We start from the raw sequence: 25,917 nt of genomic DNA, 5'->3' as shown, positions 1-25,917 counted from the left end.
CCCCCACACAGAAGACAGAACAAGTCAAGCAAAAGTGCCATCACCCAAGCAGAAGAACGCACACACGAACCTGACTGACCCATACCAGAGATACATAGCAGGTCCTCGAACTCGGAGCCAAACCAAAGCTCTGGAGGCCACTACACAGCCCACTCCTCAGGACACCAAATCACAACACTCAGGATATTACAACACAATAAAAAACCCCACCCATTCAGAACACACCCCACCCAATCAGAAGACAGCCACGCCTCCAACCAATCAGAAGACAACCACGCATCCACCCAATCAGAAGACAGCCACGCCTCCACTCAATCAGAAGACAACCACGCCTCCACCCAATCGGAGGACACCCCCACCCAATCAGAAAACAGCCACGCCTCCACCCAGTCAGAACACAGCCCCACCGGCAGTTGGAAGGAAAGGAACAGCCAGACCACGCATTGCTCCTGGAAGCAGCAGGAGGAACACTCCGGCCTGATGATGACGGATGGGATTTCGTCGAAACGTCGCCACAACTTTCTGAAGATGAAAGGAACGCGGGAAGAAACCCGAGACTCTAGATCTACATATATATATATATATATATATATATATATATATATATATATACATATGTGTGTGTGTGTGTATATATATATACAGTATAATATATATATACAGTATAATATATATATACAGTATATATATACAGTATAGATAGATAGATAGATAGATAGATAGATAGATAGATAGATAGATAGATAGATAGATAGATATAATTCCTGGCAGAATAGTAGAATCTTTGCTGCTCTTCTCTGCACTTTTTCCAGGGCATTAGCATCTTTTTTGAACCATGATAACTAGAACTGGAGGCAGTATTCTAAGTGTGACCTCACTAGTGCAGTATAGAGCTGCACTATTGTCTCCCATGCTCTCGATGCTATCCCTCTCTTGATAGTGTAATGGGACAACTTGCCATGGACAACTCGCCATGGACAATTCACCACAGGAGTGATATTAGTTTACTACACACAGTATGAAACAATGCCTTTGCTGATGTCGCTAAAGTGATAATCCATCTTCAGGATCTTCCTATACTGCTCCAACTTGCCTGTTTAGCAGGGAGCTTGGATGACCGTCATACCTTGCTGCCATTAGGGTAGTATATACTTGATGCAGAGTTTGTCTCCCAGTTGACGTCAGGGTAGTTAAAGTCCCCCATTGTCACAGTGGTATCTTTCCTGCACACCTCAGCTGACTGATTAGCAAATCTTTTTTTTTTTTATTGAAAAGTTTTAACATACAATTTTTCTTTAAAACCCCCCCTCCACCTCCCTTCTCCCTCCCCCCCTACCTCTCCCCCCTCCCCCCCTCCCCCCCGACTTCCCAGAGCTAAATACAAGGTATATATAAAAAAAACAATCATAAACAATCATATACTAACAACTATAAACTCTAAAATCCATCACTCTCTAGCTTATATAGGATAAAACAAGCCTTAGTAATATTAAATATATATAAAAAAACTAAAAGAAAAAAAGAAAAAAAAGAAAGAAGACTTATTCAAATGCTACATAAAACTTCTTAACCCTATACTTATTCTGGATAAACTCAATCCATTTTCTCCATTCCATAATATAGCGTTCTTGTGAGTGATCTTTCGATATTGGTCTGTAATTTTTAACTTGGTCTTCCTTCGGAATCAAGGAAATAAAAGCTGTTCTCCAAGACGGTGGCACCTTTCCCCCCCTCTGGATTGTCTGGAACAGTTCCTTTAACGGTTTTATCATCTCTAATTGTAAATTTTTGTAATAGGCCGCAGTCAAACCATCCGTACCTGGTGCTTTATCCACCTTCAGTTCCTTAATTGCTGTAAAAATTTCTTCTTCTGTAATCAATTGATTAATCCCCTCTTTTTGTACTTGCATAAGAACCGGGATGCTAGCATTCTCCAAATATATATCAATGTCTTTTTCATTAATCTTCTCCTTAGCATATAATTTAGAATAAAAATCCACAAAAGCATCCTTGATAAGGTCCTGTTGAAACACAACCCTTCCTTTATGCTCAATTTTATCTATATTAGAAGCCCTTTGTTTTTTCCTCAATCTATAAGCTAACCATCTACCTGGTTTATTAGCGTTGCAAAAGGTATTATGCCTGGCAAACCGCAGATTGGTTGCCACTTGGTCAGCCATTAATTTATCAAATTGTCCTCTTAACAGTTTAATAGCCTCCTTAGTGTTCACATCCTCTGAGTTCAAAATCAAAGCCTTTTCTTTTTCCTTTATTTCATTCTCCAGTTCTTTCCTCCTAGCTTCCACAGCACGTCTATGTTTATTATTCATATATATCAACACCCCTCTCATGTAGGCCTTGCTAGCATCCCAAACCATATCCATAGAGGTACCCTTGTTCATATTAATTTTTAAAAAATCCTTCATCCGCTGTTTGCATTCTTCCACATTTCTCTGATTTCTAAACAAATTCTCATTTACGCGCCACGAGCGCCTGTCTCTTTTCTCCTTATCAATCTCTAACCAAACTGGACTATGATCAGAGATAGTTCTTGCACAAATCTTCACCTTTTTAGTCCTCAAAAAAAATCATTAGTCAACAAAATAAAATCAATCCTAGAAAAAGATTGATGTCTATCAGAATAAAAAGTGTAATCCTTTTCCTGCAAATGTCTCTCACGCCAAATATCTCGCAGTTCCAAGTCATCCTTCATTTCAAAAAAAGATTTAGGCAGTCTAGCATGACTTGGAATGCGCTTAAAAGCTCCAGCCTTATCCATCTGTACATCCAAAACACCATTCCAATCCCCCATAAAAATAAAAGATTTATAATCCAACTGGGTAAGCTTTGTGTGAAGTAAACTAAAAAAGTCAGCTTGTTGTTGATTAGGTGCATATAATCCAACTAAAAGCGTCTTTTTACCTTCTAGCAGCAGCTCTATCATAACGTATCTTCCATGCTTATCTGCTTCAATTAAGTCTGCTGTTAAGGCACTTTTAACATAAACAACCACTCCATTTTTCTTATTCATTGAAGAAGCAACAAATTGCGTACCCAACCTTGAGTTCGATAAATACTTTTGATCCACAACTCTAATATGCGTTTCTTGCAAACATATAATATCTATCTTGAATTGTTTTAAATATTGAAAAACTTTCTTCCTCTTCTGTGGTGAATTTAGTCCATTAACGTTCCAAGTTAAAAATTTAGTTGCCATGCATATCCTCCCAAAGCTCTTGGAGCACTGCTTTGATAGGACTATCTTCTTTAGGCCGTGCTCCTCCCACTGCTTGGCTGTAAGTACGTTGTGGAAGTTCCAAAGACTTTTGCTGGTCTTGTTCTTTTATTTTCTTTGATCGTTTTAAAGCAGCACGCGTTACCCTTTGCTCTCTAGGATCATCCAAAGAAGTTATAGCTTGATCTCCTCCAGCACCGTTTTCCTCTGCTTCAGCCTCTTGATGTTCTCCTTCTCCAGATCCCTTTGCAGCTTCCAGAAGTGTTAATGGGGTTGCTTTTAAAACGTTATTGTAAAAATCACGCGCTTGCTTCACAGTAATCAGCCGGTACCTTTTACCTTCATGCATCACCATCAACCCAACTGGAATCTCCCATCTGAACCTTATATCTCGTTGCTTGAGCTCTTGCACAAGAAATGCAAAATCCTTCCTTCTCCTTAAAATCTTTGGAGGAATTTCTTTTAAAACCAAGACTTCTTGATCAGCAATCACAACTTTAGCATCATAGGCAGCTTGTATAACTTCATCTCTAATTTCTCTTTTTGCAAAGTAAACCACCACATCTCTAGGCAACTTTCTCTGTCTAGCAATCCATGAATTCACACGGAACACTTTATCCATACCTTCTCTTATTTCAGATGCTGGCTGATTCAATACCACTTCGAGAGCCTCAGAAACCAGCTGCTTTAAATCTTCCTTAATATTCTCTTTTAAGCCTCTGATTCTAACAGCAAACTGCATCTGGTAATATTGAGCAAGACTTAATTCTCTTTCCATTTTGTCTCTTAAATCTTCATTCTCCAGTACTTTTGCTTCTAATATGGCATTCTTTTGAGTCAAATCATCCACTTTTTCATCCAAATCTTCCACACATTCCGCCACTTTATGCACTGAAGACAAAATGTCTACCTTCATCACGCTGAACTTCTGTTCCATCCTCTCTTTCATTCTCTCCTCCAATTTCTCCAATTTCTCCTCCATCTGTGCAAATTTATCACCCATTGATTCTAAAATTACCTGGGCATGTTTTTCAAGAGCATCTCGTAAGTCCTTCGGTGTCAATACATCAGGAGGGTGCAACGCCTGTAATGATGATTGTTGCACCGGAGAAGTTCCACCACTCCGAAGAGTTTTAGGGGGAGGTTTAGCCGCCATCTTTTACTTTCAATTGTGACGCACTTTCACTTAAAGTTTAAAAAGTCCATCAAGCTCGAGAGTAAAATAAAATAATCCTCTTCACCTTTTCCTCTTGTACCGCTCTGCCTGCTCCTTTTAATCCATAGTCCTTCCTTCAGGCAGGGGTGGTCGCAGACGCCTGGCTCTGCTCCAAGAAATCCGGAGCAGAGACGCTGGCCAGCTGGGAGCAACCCAGGCTTCGGGGGAGTTCAATCCTTCAGCCGCCCAAGCTCCAAGCTCAGGCGGCCCCGGAGAACTCGACCCCTACCTGGGGCCTCACCCCCTCCTCTTCTCCCGAGGAGGGGGCTTCGAATTCGCCCGAACAGCTGATCGGCGCTGTTTCGGGCGAAAATCACTCAGCTGAGCCGCGGGCAGCCCGGGAAGGCTGTCTCCGGCGCCGCGCAGCCACCGGAAGCCACTGATTAGCAAATCTATACGATATAGTTTATCTATATCCTTGCTTGGTTGGGTGGTCTGTAGTACATACCTGTAGCAATATGATTTTCCCCCTCAAATATTCACTAAAATACTTTCAAAAAGATTTTGATCCTTGGTACAGTAGTCCTTGACATATGACCACAACTGAGTGCAAAATTTATATTGCTAAATGAGAAATTTGTTAAATTTGTTTATTTGTTCCATTTTATTACTTTTCTTGCCACATTTGTTAAATGAATTACTGCACTGTTAGTAACACAGTTGTTAAGTGAATCTGGCTTCCCCACTGACTTTGTTGTCAAAAGGTTGCAAAGGGTGATCACATGACCCACAGGACACTGCATCCGTCATAAATATGAACCAGTTGTCAAGCATCCAAATAAAAATCATGTGGCCATGGGGATACTGCAACAGTCATAAGTATGAAAAATGGTCATGTGTCACTTTTTTCAGTGCCATTGAACAGTCACTAAATGAACTGTTGTAAGTTGAGGACTACCTGTATTGTATATTTTTGTAGAGGTGCGGGAATTCTTTATATGTAAGAATTACTTAGCTTGAGCTATTGTGGTGCAGTGATTAGAATTCAGTATTGCAGGCAAATGCTGCCCACAGCCAAGAGTTTGATCCTGACCAGCTCAAGGATGACTCAGGCTTCTATCCTTCTGAAATCAGTAAAATGAGGACTGATTGTTGGGACCAATATGCTAACATTGTAAACCACTCAGAGAGTGCTGTAAAATAATAAATGCTACTGCTATATTGCAACTCCTCTTTTGCTGAGTCTGTTTGTTTTGAATAACGTATATGTTATTGATTGTCCAATCATGGGTTCCATCCACCAGGTTTTAGTAATGGCAACAATATCATACCTGACCTCATGTATTAGGACTTCAAATTCTCCCTGTTTGGTCCATGCATTAGAGTACAGGCATGTGAACCCTTATGGCTGACCCTGAGTTTGCTTCTTGTGTCTCCTGTTTTTATCGCTGAGTGCCTCTTTATTGCTACTACTCCCTTCCTCATTGTACAATTTGTTTTCTAAGAATTATCGTAAAAATTATCTTCCCCCTCCGATTTTAATTTGAAGTCCTTTGGATGTGTAAAGCTATATGTTTATCAAACACATTCTTCCCTGTTCTTGAGTGGAAAACCAGGATTCAAATCCCAGATGTTACCTATCTTACAAATAGGAATCCTGGGGAAATGACCCCTTAATGTTTCACCTGCCTACTAAAAATATGAAAGTGACATGAGCTAGGACAGGAGTATAAAACTTGCAACATCACGTGACATGTCACAACGTATTGCAACTTTTTTGCAATACGCGGGCCGGCAGTTTGACACCTCTGAGCTAGGAAAATCATTCCAGCTCAACTGTTGCCCAGTTTAACACGGTCCATGTCAGATGTTGGGGAACCAGGATAATCTGGCAATAAGTAGATTACTGGAGGAAACCATACACGGACGAGACAAAAAACTGGAATTGATGGAATGCTACTACAACAGTACACCCAATGAGAGAGAATATATGAAATGTATGGGCAGGAACTATGGATGGACAGAAGACCTTCATTCACATTAAATATGAAATAGTTAACTACCAAACACTTCAATATAGTGAAAAATAAGTTCCTCTCACAACTTGAGATAGACCAACTACACATTACATGTCAGATTCAAGAAGATCTGGAAGAAGAATTGGATGTGCACTTGAAGCTGGATCATCACTGCCAACCTCTCCATTTTAGAGCACAGCAGCTGATATGAGGCATAAGATCATGGATAAACTAGCTACAATCAACCCTTGAGACCAGTTACCAAGGCTCCAAAATCAAGGCACCTTGGACAGAGATTAGTCAACTGGTGGAATTACAGCAGGGTATGAAGATTAAGGATAAGACTTAATCCTTAATATAAATATAAGAGCCTGATTCCATCTGAAGACTAAGAAATTGTTAAACAAATGTTCGCAGCATTGGCTACTAAGCTAAGGAGATATATTAGAGAAGCAGAGGCCAAGAATATAAATATCCTGTTCTCCAAAGAACCATCCAAGGTGTAGTCTGAACTACTGTGCAATAATCCAATAACAGCACAGCCACCAAACCAGCAGCTAGCAGCAGGCTCACATCCAAACTAGCAAAGGAAGGTCAGTGCTCATCATAAAAGACCCCCACAAAGAAAGAGCACTATCAGTCAATAACCTGCCTCCTCAGAACATGGAAACTCCTATCAGACATCCTAGCTACCAAGCTACAGCATCTTTGGGACCAATAAATGAGTACAGAAGAGCATTGGGAACCACACTAGTTGTTCATAGACAGAGCAGTCGCCCAGACTCGGAGTCTAGACAGACCAAGCTGAGTACAGCTTGAATTGACTACAGGAAAGCCTATGACTCAATGCCACACACATGGAACTGTGAATTCCTGGCATTATAAAAAGTCAACCGGACACTAAGGACCTTCCTCAAGAACTCAATAGTCTATGAAAGAAAACACTGGAAGCCAACTCAAGACAGCTCATACAAGTAGTCATTAAGTGTGTCATATACCAAGGTGATGCACTGTCTCCACCACTGTTCAGCATAGGGTTGAACCCCCTCAACCAGATAATCACACAGACTGGATATGGATACAGGTTCAAGCCACTTCCTCTACATCAGGGGTGTCAAACTCACAATGTCATGTGACGTGTCACAACGTATTGTGATTTTTTTCCCATTGCCGGCAATGGGGTGGGTACGATTTTGGCATGACACATCCGGCCCGTGGGCCTGCAGTTTGACACCCCTGCTCTTCATGGATGACATCAACCTGTATGCCAAGAGTGAACATAACATTGACTCACTGATCCATCTGACATGGATTTACAATGAGGATATTGGGAGAAGTGCAAGATACATGCAAAAATGAATGGCACAACCAAGTAGCTGGCATTGTGTGAAAAACCATCTAAACATTGTATGGGCTAGATCCTCCAAAGTCCTGATGGGAGACTTCACAGAAAGTTGTGAAGAATAACAGTTCTGTTCTGTTGGTTCCCTAATTCTTCAGCATTCGCATCTGAGTCCTTTATGGCTGACCGTAGCTGTGCTTCCTACATCTCCTAGTTTGTATCTGAGTTTTTCTTCCTTCCCTTCCCTTTCTACCTCCTTGTTTGTTTGATTGACTGTGTTGGGATTTATGCTTGGGATTTGGTTTTAAAGATGCTAAAGCTTGACCACCCTCCCCTCTTAGTTTTAGTTTAAAGCTCTTCAGATGTGTTTTCCAAATACATTCTTCCTGGTTCTTGTGAGGTCTAGCCCATCCCTTGCCGGAAGCTCTTCTTGTAGGTAATGCAGACTGTGCTCTAGAAATCCGAAGTCCTCTTCACAGCCCCAAGCCTAATTTGGAGTGGCCAAGTGACTCCTAAACTGGAAAAGGTGGCTCCAAAAAGTCCCAGGAACAACATCAGAGCTCTGTTTCCAGAAGAGTGCAGTGCTAGGGGCAGTTAAGATGCTGCATAGAACCCTTAAATTTCCAGAGCTGTGGTAGAGATTGTGAAAGACACATGCCATCCTCTAAAAGTGAGGATTAAAGATGGCGGACGTGTCGGGCAGAGCTCCGTAAGCTCCAGCTGTTGGGCGTCCCTTAGGAGCCCCTCAGGGGTCGTTTTGGGCCCTCTGAGTAGGGGATTTGGATGGCTAAATCCGTGAAGTTACGAGGCAAATAATAAGGTAGTTTACTGTTTACTTGTTCTACCTGCGAGCTGCCATCTGCTCTTTCCATTTGCTCTCGTCTTCCTTGGTGTTCGCTGGGCTCGGCTTTTTCGGCCTGCCGGCTCCTGCTGCCCCAGCGTCTCTGGGCCTCCCCGGGGAAGCTGCGGTCGGCGGCGAAGGTGTTTTTCGCTGTTTTGGGCCGCCATGGGCCGTTGGATCAACATTGCTATTTTGAGCAATTTTCGGCCGTTCTCGGCAGCGTTCTCAGCGTCCTCGGAGCTCCAGCTGATCGGCGCTTCCGGGAGAGGAGAGGAGAGCTTGTAGGAGATGCCTGTGGACTATTCTGGCGGCGGCAGCAGCGGCGGCGACGGCGGCAGCGGCGGCGACATTTTGTATCACTCTACCTGCCTTGGGCCGTCTTTGATTGTTGCCTCTTGGCCCGCTCTTGTTAGACCGTTTGCTCGCTCGATCGCTTGCCTGACCGTCCGCCTGCTCCCACCTGAGCCTTTTGGGCCCGTTTTCCATCAGCGGCGGGAATGGCTGGATCGTTTTTTGTTCCGGCGGCGTCCTGGTGGCGGCAGCAATGGCGGCGGCGTCTGCAACGGCGCTCCGGTGGTGGTAGCGGCCTTGGTGGCTCAGCAGCGATGTTGCACTCGACTTGTCTTCTCCCCCGTCTGCTTTGCTTGTTCCAGATGGCCTGGTACCCTCATTGTTGCTGGTGGCCCTGGAGGTTCTTGGGTTAGCCGGTTAACTCCGGTGGATCCCAATGGAGCCCAGCGGTCCCTTGGAAGACCTATGCTCTCCGTGGCACCTGTTGTGATCCTGGTCGGTGCCAATGGATTTTTGGACCTAAGGGAGTTAGACTTAGTAGACCACAATCTGGAAGGCCCCAATGATTGCAGAACTGAGGGCCCAGGGAGTTGTGGCCATGAACAATCTCCTGGAACGGCAGAGCAACGGAGGACTCGGCTGTTTAGCAGTGCAGACTTTGATGGCGTACTACGATGGATTATTATACCACCATACTTTTGCCTTCGGACTGTTGTTTATTGTCACCTATATATCATCCCCTATGGATTCAGAGTTCCCTTGGTAATAGCCACCGTGAGAGGGTGGCTTGAACTTACATCTGCTGCCCCTAGAGGTGAGAGCTCTAGGGGACATGCTATACCCAGGATGGGTGGTTCAGACCCCCCCCCCAGGAATAGGCCTTGCGACTGTCGTGAGAGGACGGTGGTTGGCCTGTCCGGGGGGTGCACCCAGCTTAGTGGCAGTGGCTGGGTGGAGGGCCGGGACACCTATTTATTCTCTGCTTAGACCCTCCTTACTGACTATGGACTGCCTGCATCTGGACTGCTCTTATGCCTTATCTTAGGTATTCTTCTACGGACTTGCTCGCCCTCAGGGGTGCTCCCCCTTCCTGGGGGCGACCCGCCTTTCCAGCCACGTACAATCTCGAGGAAGGGCCCACTTGTTGGGACCCTGAGAGATGGCTGGGCACGGGTAGGGGCCTCCGACGTAAACCTAATAAGAGGCCCCTGGTTTGTTTTTTATCGAAATTTTTTCGGGGGTTAGGGAGGAGGGAGGGTATTTCTTTTGGTTGTTTGGACGAGGGGGGCAGTCCAACAACCTCTGTTCAGGCCAGTGCTGAGGCGGATCGCGGGGGGGAGGAGCGGGGGTCGGTTGCTTCTGGGGCTCCAGGGCCAGTCGTGGGATTACCTATTCCCACGACGTTAGGGAATGGCAGCAGGTGTAGGAACAGAGGGCCGTATCGATCTCTGGGAAGGTCTCTCCGCTGCTTACAAGCGGTGAGGCACTCCGACCCTCTGGCTCCGCCCCGAGGTCCCGGGAGTGAGGATGTGCAGCCTCCTGAGCTCCGGCTGGTGTACTTGAATGCCAGGTCTGTCGTTAATAAAGCTCCTCTCGTACGTGACTTGGTCGAGGGTGAGCAGGCGGACCTGGCTTGCATCACGGAAACTTGGTTGGGCCCAGAGGGCGGTATTCCTCTGGTTGATCTTTGCCCACCAGGTTTCCGGGTGCTACACCGGCCTCGGGCTCAGGGTAGGGGTGGGGGAGTGGCTGTTGTTGTGAGGGAGACCTTGTGTCCACGGGAGGCCACCGTTCCCCAGATAGTCGGGTGTGAGTCTCTCTTCTTGAGATGCGGCCCTGGTGCGCAGTTGGGCTTGCTGCTGGTGTACCTTTCGCCTAGTCACGCAGCAGCAGCCCTGCCTGAGCTTCTCGATGTCCTCTCTGGGTTGGTGATTGAGTTCCCGAAACTTATAGTTTTGGGGGACTTCAATCTACCATCTCTGGGAGGATCATCTGAGTTGGCTCGGGAGTTCATGGCTTCCATGACGGCCATGGACCTGACGCAAGTAATTTCGGGACCGACTCATGAGGGAGGCCACACCCTTGACCTAGTTTTCTTATCTGGACGGTGGTTAGATGATCTTGGTGGGGGCTCCCCAATTGTTATGCCCCTGTCATGGACCGATCATCATCTCCTGCGGCTGGTCTTCCGTTTTGCCACCCCCCGCCGTGGGTGTGTGGAACCTATCAAATGGTACCGCCCCAGACGCTTAATGGATCCCCAGAGGTTCCAGGCGGCGCTGGGGTCCCCACCTGCCTCCCTTGCTCACAGCTCGGCAGACGCCTTAGTGGAAGCCTGGGAAAGGGCGGCCACTGAGGCTCTTGACCGAGTTGTACCCCTGCGGCCCCTGACCCGGTGCAGATCCCGTCGAGCCCCATGGTTCTCCGTGGAGCTCCGGGAGATGAAGCGTCGGAGACGGGGCCTAGAGAGCGGTTGGAGATCCAGCCGATCCGAATCCGATCGATCGCGACTAAGAACCTATACTAGGTCTTATCTCGCTGCGATGAGGGAGGCGAGGTCTAACCACTTCGCCACCCTTATCGCGTCCGCAGATAATCGCCCGGCCGCCCTGTTTAGGGTGACTCGCTCCCTCCTGAATCAGGAGGTGAGGGAGGATCCCTTGCAGGGTCGTGCCGAGGAGTTTAACCAGCATCTGTCGGACAAAATCGCTCGGATTCGGGTCGGTCTGGACTCTGACTGGGCAGAGTCTGTCGAGCAGGACACGGGTGGTCTTGTCGATATCACCTGGGAGGAGTTTGATTCTGTGACTCCGGAGGAAGTGGACAGGATCATGGGGAGGCTGAGCACCACCACATGTTTATTGGACCCGTGCCCTTCCTGGCTGGTCTATGGAGCCCGGGAGAGGACACGCAGCTGGTTCCAGGCAGTTATATCGGCTTCTTTGAGTGAGGGTAGCTTCCCCGCCGTCTTGAAAGAGGCGGTGGTGAGGCCTCTCCTCAAGAAGCCTGCCTTGGACCCAGCTGTATTGAACAACTTTCGTCCTGTCTCCAACCTTCGCTTTCTTGCGAAGGTTGTTGAGAGTGTGGTGGCACATCAGCTCCCTCTGGTCCTGGATGAAGCAGATTATCTAGACCCGTACCAATCGGGTTTCAGGCCCGGGTACAGCACGGAGACAGCATTGGTCGCGCTGGTGAATGATCTCTGGAGGGCCCGGGACAGGGGGCATTCCTCTGTTCTGGTCCTATTAGACCTCTCAGCGGCTTTCGATACCATCGACCATGGTATCTTGCTGCGGCGTCTTAGGGGATTGGGAGTGGGAGGCACGGTTTTACAGTGGTTCTCCTCCTATCTCCAGGGACGCTCGCAGTCGGTGTTGGCAGGAGGGCAGAGGTCGACCGCGAGGTCTCTCATTTGTGGAGTTCCTCAGGGGTCGGTCCTCTCGCCTCTCCTGTTCAACATCTATATGAAACCGCTGGGTGAGATCATTCGTGGTTTTGGGTATAATCAGTATGCTGATGATACCCAGCTTTTCTTTTCGACCCCAAACCACCCCAGTGATGCCCTCACCGTGATGTCCCATTGCCTGGAGGCGGTTCGGGTCTGGATGGGGAGGAACAGACTTCAACTCAACCCCGACAAGACCGAGTGGCTTTGCATACCTTCATCCCGGGTTTATTCGGACATTCCATCTCTTTCTATGGGGGGCGAATTATTACCCCCCGTAGATAGGGCTCGCAACTTGGGAGTCCTCCTAGATTCACGGCTCACTCTGGAAGACCACATAGGAGCTGTGACTAGGGGGGCTTTCGCCCAGGTTCGCCTGGTGCGCGAGTTGCGGCCCTATCTAAGCCGGGATGATCTATGCACAGTCACTCACGCGCTCGTGACCTCTCGACTAGACTATTGCAACGCTCTCTACATGGGGCTGCCCTTGAGGACCACCCGGAAGCTCCAACTGGCACAGAATGCAGCCGCGAGAGTTGTGTTGGGAGTTTCCCGATACTCCCATGTTACACCTCTGCTCCGTGAGCTGCATTGGTTGCCAGTTGTCTTCCGGGTGAGATTCAAGGTACTAGTCATGGTGTTTAAAGCCCTACATGGCAGGGGTCCGGAGTACCTCAGGGAACACCTGCTGCCGGCGTCAACTTCCCTCCGCCCTGTGCGTTCCCACAGAGAGGGCCTCCTCAGGGTGCCACCGGTCAGAGAATGTAGATTGGTGGCCCCCAGGGGGAGGTCTTTCTCTGTGGGCGCCCCGGAGCTATGGAACCAGTTACCGGTTGAGCTCCGGACGGCGCCCGATCTTCGCTCCTTTCGCCGCGATCTGAAAACATACCTGTTCGAACAAGCCGGCCTGGCCTGAGGGGGGATTGGTGGGGTTTTACTATCATTTTATTGGGGTTTTAGTAATGTATTTATTGTTGGGCATGTATTTAATTACTTTTTAATTTTTGTAGCTTTGTGTTTTATTCTTGCCCTGTACACCGCCCTGAGTCCTTCGGGAGAAGGGCGGTATAGAAATATTAATAAATTAAATTAAATTAAATTAAATTTCCAGAGCTGTGGTAGAGATTGTGAAAGACACATGCCACCCATATGGTGAGAAGGGAGTTTTTATACATGAACACACACACACAAATACACCTACTGGAGAGTGATGTTTGGTTTTGCAGCATGCCAATTTTCTATTCATATTTAATAGAATTACCGTATATACTTGAGTATAAGCCGACTCGAGTATAAGCCGAGACCCCCAATTTCACCCCCAAAAACTGGAAAAAGTTATTGACTCGAGTATAAGCCGATCCGCCGTTCTGCAAGCCTCTGCCGCCAGCAGAGGCTCGATCCGCCATTTTGCAAGCCTGAATACACAGGAATACCCTGTGTGGCCGCGGCTCGTCGGCAGGTCTCCGTTCCTCCTGCCGACCTTTGGGGACTTTTGGGCGCCTCCCCAAACCTCCCCAAACCTCGGCAGGTCTCCGTTCCTCCGTGCAGACCTGCCGACCTTTGGGGAGGTTTGGGCGCCTCCCCAAACCTCGGCAGGTCTCCGTTCCTCCTGCCGACCTTTGGGGAGGTTTGGGCGCCTCCCCAAACCTCCCCAAACCTCGGCAGGTCTCCGTTCCTCCTGCCGACCTTTGGGGAGGTTTGGGCGCCTCCCCAAACCTCCCCAAACCTCGGCAGGTCTCCGTTCCTCCGCGCAGACCTGCCGACCTTTGGGGAGGTTTGGGCGCCTCCCCAAACCTCGGCAGGTCTCCGTTCCTCCTGCCGACCTTTGGGGAGGTTTGGGCGCCTCCCCAAACCTCCCCAAACCTCGGCAGGTCTCCGTTCCTCCTGCCGACCTTTGGAGAGGTTTGGGCGCCTCCGCAAACCTCCCCAAACCTCTGCAGGTCTCCGTTCCTCCGCGCAGACCTGCCGACCTTTGGGGAGGTTTGGGCGCCTCCCCAAACCTCCCCAAACCTCGGCAGGTCTCCGTTCCTCCTGCCGACCTTTGGGGAGGTTTGGGCGCCTCCCCAAACGTCCCCAAACCTCGGCAGGTCTCCGTTCCTCCTGCCGACCTTTGGGGAGGTTTGGGCGCCTCCCCAAACCTCCCCAAACCTCGGCAGGTCTCCGTTCCTCCTGCCGACCTTTGGGGAGGTTTGGGCGCCTCCCCAAACCTCGGCAGGTCTCCGTTCCTCCTGCCGACCTTTGGGGAGGTTTGGGCGCCTCCCCAAACCTCCCCAAACCTCGGCAGGTCTCCGTTCCTCCTGCCGACCTTTGGGGAGGTTTGGGCGCCTCCCCAAACCTCGGCAGGTCTCCGTTCCTCCGCGCAGACCTGCCGACCTTTGGGGAGGTTTGGGCGCCTCCCCAAACCTCCCCAAACCTCGGCAGGTCTCCGTTCCTGTTTGGGGAGGTTTGGGCGCCTCCCCAAACCTCCCCAAACCTCCCCAAACCTCGGCAGGTCTCCGTTCCTCCGCGCAGACCTGCCGAGGTTTGGGGAGGTTTGGGGAGGCGCCCAAACCTCCCCAAAGGTCGGCAGGAAGAACGGAGACCTGCCGAGGTTTGGGGAGGTTTGGGGAGGCGCCCAAACCTCCCCAAAGGTCGGCAGGTCTGCGCGGAGGAACGGAGACCTGCCGAGGTTTGGGGAGGTTTGGGGAGGCGCCCAAACCTCCCCAAACAGGAACGGAGACCTGCCGAGGTTTGGGGAGGTTTGGGGAGGCGCCCAAACCTCCCCAAACGTCGGCAGGTCTGCGCGGAGGAACGGAGACCTGCCGAGGTTTGGGGAGGTTTGGGGAGGCGCCCAAACCTCCCCAAACAGGAACGGAGACCTGCCGAGGTTTGGGGACGTTTGGGGAGGCGCCCAAACCTCCCCAAAGGTCGGCAGGTCTGCACGGAGGAACGGAGACCTGCCGAGGTTTGGGGAGGTTTGGGGAGGCGCCCAAACCTCCCCAAACAGGAACGGAGACCTGCCGAGGTTTGGGGACGTTTGGGGAGGCGCCCAAACCTCCCCAAAGGTCGGCAGGTCTGCGCGGAGGAACGGAGACCTGCCGAGGTTTGGGGACATTTGGGGAGGCGCCCAAACCTCCCCAAACAGGAACGGAGACCTGCCGAGGTTTGGGGACGTTTGGGGAGCCGCCCAAACCTCCCCAAAGGTCGGCAGGTCTGCGCGGAGGAACGGAGACCTGCCGAGGTTTGGGGAGGTTTGGGGAGGCGCCCAAACCTCCCCAAACAGGAACGGAGACCTGCCGAGGTTTGGGGACGTTTGGGGAGGCGCCCAAACCTCCCCAAACAGGAACGGAGACCTGCCGAGGTTTGGGGACGTTTGGGGAGGCGCCCAAACCTCCCCAAAGGTCGGCAGGTCTGCGCGGAGGAACGGAGACCTGCCTAGGTTTGGGGACGTTTGGGGAGGCGCCCAAACCTCCCCAAACAGGAACGGAGACCTGCCGAGGTTTGGGGACGTTTGGGGAGGCGCCCAAACCTCCCCAAAGGTCGGCAGGTCTGCGCGGAGGAACGGAGACCTGCCGAGGTTTGGGGAGGTTTGGGGAGGCGCCCAAACCTCCCCAAACAGGAACGGAGACCTGCCGAGGTTTGGGGAGGTTTGGGGAGGCGCCCAAACCTCCCCAAAGGTCGGCAGGTCTGCGCGGAGGAACGGAGACCTGCCGAGGTTTGGGGAGGTTTGGGGAGGCGCCCAAAGCTCCCCAAACAGGAACGGAGACCTGCCGAGGTTTGGGGACGTTTGGGGAGGCGCCCAAACCTCCCCAAAGGTCGGCAGGTCTGTGCGGAGGAACGGAGACCTGCCGAGGTTTGGGGACGTTTGGGGAGGCGCCCAAACCTCCCCAAACGTCGGCAGGTCTGCGCGGAGGAACGGAGACCTGCCGAGGTTTGGGGAGGTTTGGGGAGGCACCCAAACCTCCCCAAACAGGAACGGAGACCTGCCGAGGTTTGGGGACGTTTGGGGAGGCGCCCAAACCTCCCCAAAGGTCGGCAGGTCTGCGCGGAGGAACGGAGACCTGCCGAGGTTTGGGGAGGTTTGGGGAGGCGCCCAAACCTCCCCAAACAGGAACGGAGACCTGCTGAGGTTTGGGGAGGTTTGGGGAGGCGCCCAAACCTCCCCAAACAGGAACGGAGACATGGGGAGGTTTGGGGAGGCGCCCAAACCTTCCCAAACATCGGCAGGTCTGCGCGGAGGAACGGAGACCTGCCGAGGTTTGGGGAGGCGCCCAAACCTCCCCAAAGGTCAGCAGGAGGAACGGAGACCTGCCGAGGTTTGGGGAGGTTTGGGGAGGCGCCCAAACCTCCCCAAAGGTCGGCAGGAGGAACGGAGACCTGCCGAGGTTTGGGGAGGTTTGGGGAGGCGCCCAAACCTCCCCAAAGGTCGGCAGGAGGAACGGAGACCTGCCGAGGTTTGGGGAGGTTTGGGGAGGCACCCAAACCTCCCCAAACGTCGGCAGGTCTGCGCGGAGGAACGGAGACCTGCCGAGGTTTGGGGAGGCGCCCAAACCTCCCCAAACGTCGGCAAGTCTCCGTTCCTCCGCGCCCTGCCTGCCTGCTTCTTTCCGCTGCGGAAAGAAGCAGGCAGGCAAGGCGCGGAGTTTGGGGAGGTGCGCGCGCACCTCCCCAAACCTCCCCAAACTTCGGCAGGTCTCGGACGGCGGTGGCTTGGGAGAGGTGCGGGCGATCCCGGAAGCACCAAAGCCTCGGCCGCGCACAAGTCCTCGGTAAGTTTTTTTTGTTGACTGGAGTATAAGCCGAAGTGGAATTTTTCAGCCCAAAAAGTGGGCTGAAAAATTCGGCTTATACTCAAGTATATACGGTAATAGTTTTTTAAAGGGAAGGAACTTGCTGTAGACAGGGAGGTGTCTAGGGGCATATTGTTGTACGTGAAGACCCTGTTGCCTATTTTTGTTCTTGCCAATCACACGGGGCTAGAGTTTAGCAGAAGGTGGGGCCAGCTATCAATTTCCTTGATAGCTTAGAAAATAAAGCTTTGGTGGTATAAGGCAATAACGAGTTTCCATTTCTATAAGGATACTTTTTCTTCTTGTTGTTCTTTGTCTGGAGACCTTCTATAAGTTAGTTTGGAAGTTATCTCTTGTTTTTTTTTTAATTCCAGCAAAAAGAATGAAGTAAGCTATTTAAAAACTACCAGAATAGTATATATGGCCCATCTTTCCTTATTCTCTCACAGCAGAGAGATATGAGATACTATAATGTCTTGCCTTTACATCACTTCCAACAATTTATCTGCTTTTAAATAATGTACGAACCTGCATAGTGCTTTCATTTACATTAACAGGTACTATGCCACCTGTTAATGTAACTAAAAGCACGACGCGGGTTTGTTCATTGCGTAAAACAGATATGACCTTAGAGAATAAAATGTATGCAGGGTTGGGCAGCAACATACTGTTGCAGAAGGCCATGTTAAAGACATACTGATTATTGCGGTGGAATGATTTCTGGGAATCATAGTGTTGATGGTGACAAGATAGTGGAATACTTGGGAAAGGAGAGGACATCCTATAGTAAGAGGGTAATGTTATGGTAAAAAATAAGGCCAATACTCCAGGAAATAAAAAGTAGCACCTGATTTCTGATTGCTATAATCGGAATTTATTCATGCTTCCTTTTTAGGACATTCTGTCTCCAAGGGGCGTCACAGCTAGACTTTTCTTCATGGTGTACAGCTATTCAGAATTCAGCAGGAAGTCAAGGGAATGCCTTGCAAGACCAGCAGCTCAACAAGAATGGCATTCCCATTATTGTGAGCAGTTGTATTTCATTTATCACCCAATATGGTAAGTTACTCAGAGGTTCCTTCAATCAACCAAAAATAATGTATACTTCATTGTGATCAGAAAGCCAAACTATCCCTCTTGCCTGAAAAAGAGTAGCTTTAAGTCTATTACCCTGCATGGGCAAGAAAATAAAGCATAAGAATGTGAACCTTGATTTCACAATAAATGGGGCTTGTATTTGATATACAACAGTTGCTAGAGTTCTTTTGTAATAGCTTAATAGCTTTTCTACTGTAATTCCTTATCAGTGTTTGGAAAACTGAGCCAGTTTCTTGACTAGCCATTTCAAATAAACTGACAGAACAATAGAATGCAAGAATTGGAAATAATTTAGTCCAATCTTTTGTGTGGGATAGGAATCCACTGTTTCAGTATCCCTGACAGATGGCCATTTAGCAGCTATTTAAGTGCCATTGAGGAAGTCAACCACCTCTGAATAGTTCGTTCTATTATTAAATGGCTCTTATCATTTGGATTTTTTATATATAAAAGAAGAAAGAAGAAAAAGCAGTCAACAGGTTAAGCTAGATATTACACTAATCTTCAAATTCCTCTGTTAACCATCTGTTATTATATTTAGCGCGTAGAAAGTCCACAAACAGTTTCCAATCTCTTATAAATCTGTCTAGTCCATTATCTTTAATCAAAGCAGTTAATTTCACCATATCTGATAATTCAGTCAATTTCAAAATCCATTTTGAAAATCCATTTCTATATGGGGGGAAGTAAGCAGTGGGGTACCACAAGGTTCTAGGTCCAATGATGGGCTTGTCCATCATACCCAAGCTTCAGGTTTCATTAATTCTGTCAGGAACTCCCCCAAAGTTCCTGGAACTTCAACCCCCTCTATCATTTATTCTCTCTAAGTGAGAATTAAGTCCAGTATAGTTGACCTAATTCCTTCTGTACCTTTTAGAGACAAAATTGTCTGCTAGGTTTGTCAGGAACCTGTTTGATCTCCACTTGATGCAAAGTTTGTCTTCCAGTTGATATCAAGATAGCTAAAGTCCCCTATTACTATGATTAAGTCAGCTTGATTGAGCTTGACAGTTATATGCCTGTTGTTCAAATTTAAAACAGTTTTGAATTTGTCCAAATAAGTCTTTATAAAAATAGTTATGTGACCACAATAAATTGCTTCTCTTTAAAGACGTTTTTTTTAAAAAAAAAGGTCTTATGGGTACTTAATGACAAACAGCTGTTTAGTTTCATTCAATCTCTACCACCTCTGTTCTGTGAATTTCAAATATATTAATTACCTCCTTTTCCTGTCCTTTTCCCTCTTTTCCCTCTTCTTACCTATTTATTAACTACCAGCAAAGCACAACCACCAACCAAAAAGAGGGACTACCAAAAGCCAGACCCATGGAACAGGTGACTGAAACTATTCTGATATGCAATACATGTTCCATGTATGCACTGATTCCCAAAGAACACCCAAACTACACATGCATCAGATGCAAATTATGCAAACTACTACTAGAAAAGGTCAGGAACTTAGAGGCAACTCTAGCCAAACCCCAACGTATGAAAGAAAGTTCCACTCAAACCAAACTAAACAGCAAACAAATAACTACAGAGGATTTGACCCGACCAATAAACCCTTGAAGGAAGACAAATGGAGGTATGTCACACACAGAAGGAAACACAACACTCAAAGCAAGAAACAGCATGCAACAAACAAACCCCTTCTCCCCAGTCCTACCCAACCAGAAGCAACCACATTAAAACTGAGCAATCAATTTCTCCCCTTAGAAGGAAATACACAGACCCACAACCTCCCCCTCGAAGAAGACATGCAAGCACTTAGTAAAGAATCAACTTCAAATATCCCAAAAAAGCCACCTCAAACACCCCTTAAAAAGCCACACCAACAAACACACCTGAGACAAACAGAAAAGCACCCCAGACTGCAGCTCCCCACCAGAAAAAAGAAAGAAGAGTGTTGGTAATAAGAGATTCTATCCTCAAAGGAACAGAATCAACCATCTGCAGACAAGACATACAATCCAGCAAGGTATGTTGTCTCCCTGGAGCAAAAATAAAAAATGTGGCCAAGAACCTAACCAAAATAATTAGGCCTACAGAATACTACTCCCTCCCCCTCCTCCACATTGGAACAAACGACACAACAAACAACCTGAGTGCAATAGTGAAAGACTACAAACAACTAGGCAACAAAGTTAAGAAGCTAGGCGCACAAGTAGTGTTCTTGTCAGTACTCCCAACGTAAGGCCAATACTCATTGAGAGAGAAAAAAACACCTCAGAAATAAATCACTGGCTAAAGGGTTGGTGTCACCAAGAAAACTTTGGTTTCCTAGATCACAGACTGCATTTTCTACACAAGGGACTCTTGGCAAGGGATGGACTACACCTCACGAAAACAGGCAAAAATGTACTTGCAAAAAGACTGGCCCAACTCATCAGAAGGGCTTTAAAATAAAACTGAGGGTGAAGAGTGACCAATCTCTAGAATCTTTAGAACCCAAAACTAATCACAAATCCAAAGAAACAAAACAAATGAGGTAGGTAGTGATGAGAAAAAAAGAAAAACCCAAATAATAATCAGAAGATACAGGAAACATACCCACAGACAGGCATAAAAGCCTAAAATGCTTAAAAACAAATGCTCAAAGCTTGGGGAACAAACAGGGCGAACTAGAAGCAATAGCACACGAGGGAGAGTATGACATAGTTGGCATAACAGAAACCTCGTGGGACAAAAGCCATGAATATCTCAGGGGCTACCACAAAGAAGAGGGAGTCAAGCTATTCTCCAAAGCACCTGAAAGCAGGACAAGAAGCAACGGATGGAAACTAGTCAAGGAGAGAAGCAACCTAGAACTAAGGAGAAACTTCCTGACAGAACAATTAACCAGTGGAACAACCTGCCTCCAGAGGTGGTGAATGCTCCAACACTGGAAGTTTTTAAGAAGAGACTGGACAGCCATTTGCCTGAAATGGTATAGGGTTTCCTGCCTGAGCAGGGGGTTGGACTAGATGACCTCCAAGGTCCCTTCCAACTTTATATTATTATTATTATTATTATTATTATTATTATTATTATTATTATACAAATTATTCAAAAGAAACAGGTCTACAAAAAGAAGAGGGGGAGTTGCACTATACGTAAGAGAACACTACATATCTGCAGAAATGCACATGACCCAAGACAAAATCTCTCCAGAACGTTTATGGGTCAATATAAAAGAGAAAAAGAAAATTTTCCAGGAAAATACAGTAGAGATGACTGAACATAATTCTGAGGATAGAGACTTAAAGATGGAACCATATAAAATAAAAAATCATGATTTAATTCAAATGGGAAATATTTCAATGCGTTCAAGCAACTTTGAAGATAAGGAGAAGAATGAGAAAAAAATACTTTACAGGGAAACAAATGATGCAGCAAAACATACTGATTAAGAAAGCCAATGGCCAGAGAAAAAAGATTAAAATGGAAATCAAGAAAATAGATGATGGGACTTATCAGAGAGAATACTTTAAAAAGAAACATTTGTTTAAATGTGGCTAAAAATGGAAAAACTTTGGAATATATTACTCTTAGAGAGATTTTTGTGTGTGTGTGTTAACTAATACAATAAGAAACATTTGTTTGAATATGGCTAAAGAAATGGAAGAACTTTGGAATATATTACTCTTAGAGGGATGAATTTTTTAAATTAATACAATATGTTTTTTTCTTTTTCCTTTCTGTAAAAAAAGTTGAAATGATTTAAACAAAGCAAATGTTTTAGTTATTTAAATGTGACGATAAGAAAAGCATAAAAATGTGTTTTGAATGAGAGTTAAAGGATTAGATGATTAGATCTACTGAATGGAATGCTTAAAGTTTAAATAGATTAAATACATTCACAGCTATGATCAAAAAGAATAAGAAATTGAGGGAATAAATGTATATTAAATTAGGAGGAATACATATTTTAAATCGTATGTTATTTTTGTATCAGTGCTTTTGTCTTTTTTTTCTTTTTTCTTTTTTTCCTCTTTTTTGTCTCTCTCCTCTTTTCTTTTCTCTTTCTACTTTTTTACTTATTGATTAAGAAATATAAAAGTATGAGAGGGCATATATGGAAAAAATAGAATTAAATCCACCAATGTAAATGTAATTAATTGTTGAGAAAATTGTCACTAGTAAGAATATTTAGAATTTGGGAGGAGAAATAAGCTGAAATAAGCACAGTAACAGGATTTATGATAAGGCAACTAAAATGACAAATAGGATTATTGGAAAAACTATATACTTAATTGTTGTTTATCAAAATAATGAGAATTGTCTTAATCTAATGTTTTGCAAAGAAAGATACTTTGGGGAAAGGGGAAATCAACTGAAATTAACATATGGAATATAGATTATAGAAATCAATTGTTAAAGATTGTCTTATAAATGATACCCAGACAACATACTGTTTACAAATTACTGAATGACTTATGTTATGTTTAAAAATACCAATAAAATATATACAAAAAAAGAAAAAAGAAAACAATCCAATCAATGTCCTAAAGTTCAAAAGAGCCGACTTTAACAAACTCAGAGAGAACCTAGGAAAGATCCCATGGATGAAAATCCTAAAGGGGAAAACAACCCAAGAAGTGTGGGAAACCCTGAAAAACGCGATCGTAAAAGCCCAAATCAGCACAATACCATTGAGAAAGAAAAACAAGAAATCTAGGAAGAAACCAGCATGGCTGCACAAAGATCTCACTAACAAACTAAAAGACAAAAAGGACAATCACAAAAAATGGAAAGAGGGGTGCATAACCAAGGCTGATTATCAGCAGACAGCCAAGAGCATGCAAAGAAGAAGTTAGGAAAGCAAAGGCTCAGTATGAACAAAGACTCGCAATGGAATTCAAGGACAACAAAAAACGTTTCTTACAATATATTAACAACAGTTTCCAACAAGGAAACTGTAGGCCCACTAAAGAGAGAAGTTAATAAAGAAATTACAGACAACAGAGAAAAAGCAGAGCTGCTTAACTCATACTTTGCATCAGTCTTCACACAAAAAAAAAACCCATAGCCCAACACCCCCCAAAAAACACTGCAAAAGATATACTAGAAAAAAAATCAAAATAAGCAAGAAAATGGGAAGAGAATACCTATCCAATCTTGACAAATACAAATCACCAGGACCCAACAGATTACACCCAGAGTTCTGAAAGAGCTGGCAGATGTTTTCTCACAACCATTACACCACATCTTTCACAAATCCTGGAGCACTGGGGGAAGTACCCAAGGATTGGAAAGGGGCTGATGTGGTTCCCATCTTCAAGAAAGGGGGGAAAAAGGACCCAGGAAACTACAGACCAATCAGTTTAACATCAATACCTGGGAAGATCCTAGAAAAGATTGTGGGAATGGCCAGCTTTTGGCCTCCCAACCTTCAGCTTTCCCAAACGTTTCTTATCGGCCTCTACGTGAATTACAGTGATGAGCACACTCTCCTGGTTCGCACAGGATGGCATGTGGGAGGTTTGAGAAATGCTATGATAGAGCTTTCACATATATCTTTTAGTATCTTGTTCTTGTAATGATGTCATAGGCACCTGAGTAGTTCTCACTACGTATCCAATTATCACTATGTATCCTATTTTTTTGAGATTGATGGGGTTTATGTAATGTTGTATTTGGTATTCAGAAAAAGGAGGTGAATAAAAGTTCAGCGGGCAGTTGCTCAGGGTTTTTTAGAGAGACAAGGCTGCCTGGTTGGTTCAGAGCATCTCTATCGACCCGGGTCTGAATTCTATTCCCTACAAAGATAATAAAAAAAACAGATCTGCGAACAGCTAGAAGCAAACCAAGTCATAACTAGCAGCCAGCATGGGTTTGTTAAAAACAGATTATACCAAACCAATCTGATCTCATTCTTCGATAAAGTAACTAAATTAGCAGACCAACAAAATGCAGTGGACGTAGTATACCTAGATTTCAGTAAGGCATTTGACAAAGTAGACCACAACCTACTCCTTGGTAAGCTAGAAAAAAGTGGAATAGACAACATCACAACCAGATGGATCTTTAACTGGCTGACAGTACTCCTTAATATCTTCATAAATGACTTAGATGAGGGAATTGAAGGGGAACTCTTCAATTTGCAGATGACACCAAACTGCCAGGAGTAGCCAACAACCCAGAAGACAAACTCAGGATCCAAAAAGATCTTGGTTGTATAAACAGAGGCATAGAACCAAAATCACATGAAGTATCAGTAAGGCCACATCTGGAATACAAAAAGATCTCGACAAACTTGAACAATGGACCCTATCCAACAAAATGAGTTTCAATGTAGAGAAAAGCAAAGTCTTACACTTAGGCAGGAAAAACCAAAGGAACAAATACAGTTTGGGTGAGACCTGGTTTAAAAACAGTAACTGTGAGAGGGACCTTGGAGTCCTGCTGGATGATCACAACTATGAGCCAGCAGTGTGCAACAGCAACCAAGAAACCTAATACAATCTTGGGTTGTATAAACAGAGGCATAGAATCAAGATCACACAAAGTATTAGTACCACTTTATAAAGCCCTAGTAAGACCACACCTAGAATACTGCAGCCAATTTTGGTTACCATATCACAAAAAAGATGTTGAGAGACTGGAAACAATTCAGAGAAGAGCAACTAAGATGATCAAAGGCCTGGAGACCAAAATGTACGAAGAAGGGCTGCAGAACCTGGGCTTGGCTAGTCTAAAGAAAAGAAGAAATAGGGGAGACATGATAGCTGTATTCTAGTATCTGAGGGGCTGCCACAAGGAAGAAGGGGACAGGTTGTTCACCAGAGCACCAAAGGGAAGGACAAGAAACAATGGTTGGAAGCTGATCAAGGAGAGAAGCAACCTGGAATTAAGGATAAACTTCCTGACAGTGAGGACAATCAAATAATGGAACAGCTTACCCCCAGAAATCATGGGCGCTTCATCTCTGGAAGTTTTTAAAAAGAGACTGGACAATCATCTGACTGAGATGGTATAGGATCTCCTACTTGAGCAGGTGGCTGGACTAGAAGAACTCCAAGGTCCCTTCCATATTCTATTCTATTCTATTCTATTCTATTCTATTCTATTCTATTCTATTCTATTCTATTCTATTCTATTCTATTCTATTCTATTCTATTCTATTCTATTCTATTCTATTCTATTCTACTTTCCTTAGTCCCTTCACTAAACTTCCTTAGTTTTCTGTCTGATTAATTGATCACATTTTAAACTGCACATTTTCTTCAGAGATGGACTTTGTAAAATAAAATGTTAAAATATAAAAAACAGTAAAAAATTAAAATTTAAAATGAGGCAAGGATTGAACCCTGTTTTAAAAATTAGTTAAAAAGGAAAAAGAGGGCCTCTCAGGGTGCCATCTAGATCCACGGCTGCATGCCCTTCTTTGCTCCCCACACAAGGCTGCAGAGCCATGTTTCAAACTCCTTAGAAGGCCAGGAGTGTGGGGCTTGCCTCACCTCCAGGAGGAGAATATTTCAAGGGGCAGGGGCAACAAGCAGAGAAGTTTCTCTTCTTAGACTCCATCAGTTGGAGTTCTTTTAACTGACAGGATCTGCAACATATCTTCCCTGCCTGGCTGGTGGGTGGGGCCAATCTAATTGGACAAAAATGGTTCTGTAGATAGCGTGGTCCCATGCCTTGTAAGGCTTTATAGGTCACAACTAACACCTTGAATTGGATTCAGATGCAAATTGGCACTCAGTGCAAGGTGTTATATGTCACTCACCTTCTCACTAGCAG

The 25,917-nt window shown here is 45.9% G+C and overlaps 1 protein-coding gene across 1 annotated transcript in view; it reads left to right on the top strand.

Moving 5' to 3' along the window:
• The window catches only part of ARAP3 (ArfGAP with RhoGAP domain, ankyrin repeat and PH domain 3), a gene marked incomplete at its 5' end in the record, with an annotated part of 118,565 nt that overhangs the window by 42,106 nt on the left and 50,542 nt on the right, over window positions 1-25,917 (top strand). The window contains one exon of the mRNA XM_083360270.1: window positions 17,993-18,156. Within this exon, the coding sequence (XP_083216396.1) occupies window positions 17,993-18,156 (164 nt within the window). The remainder of the gene's footprint in view (window positions 1-17,992; window positions 18,157-25,917) is intronic.

This window comes from Vipera ursinii (genome assembly GCF_947247035.1).
Source record: "Vipera ursinii genome assembly, chromosome: 3".
Lineage (NCBI taxonomy): Eukaryota > Metazoa > Chordata > Lepidosauria > Squamata > Viperidae > Vipera > Vipera ursinii.
Note: the sequence above shows the minus strand (reverse complement) of the source record. Positions and strands in the feature narration are given on the sequence as shown.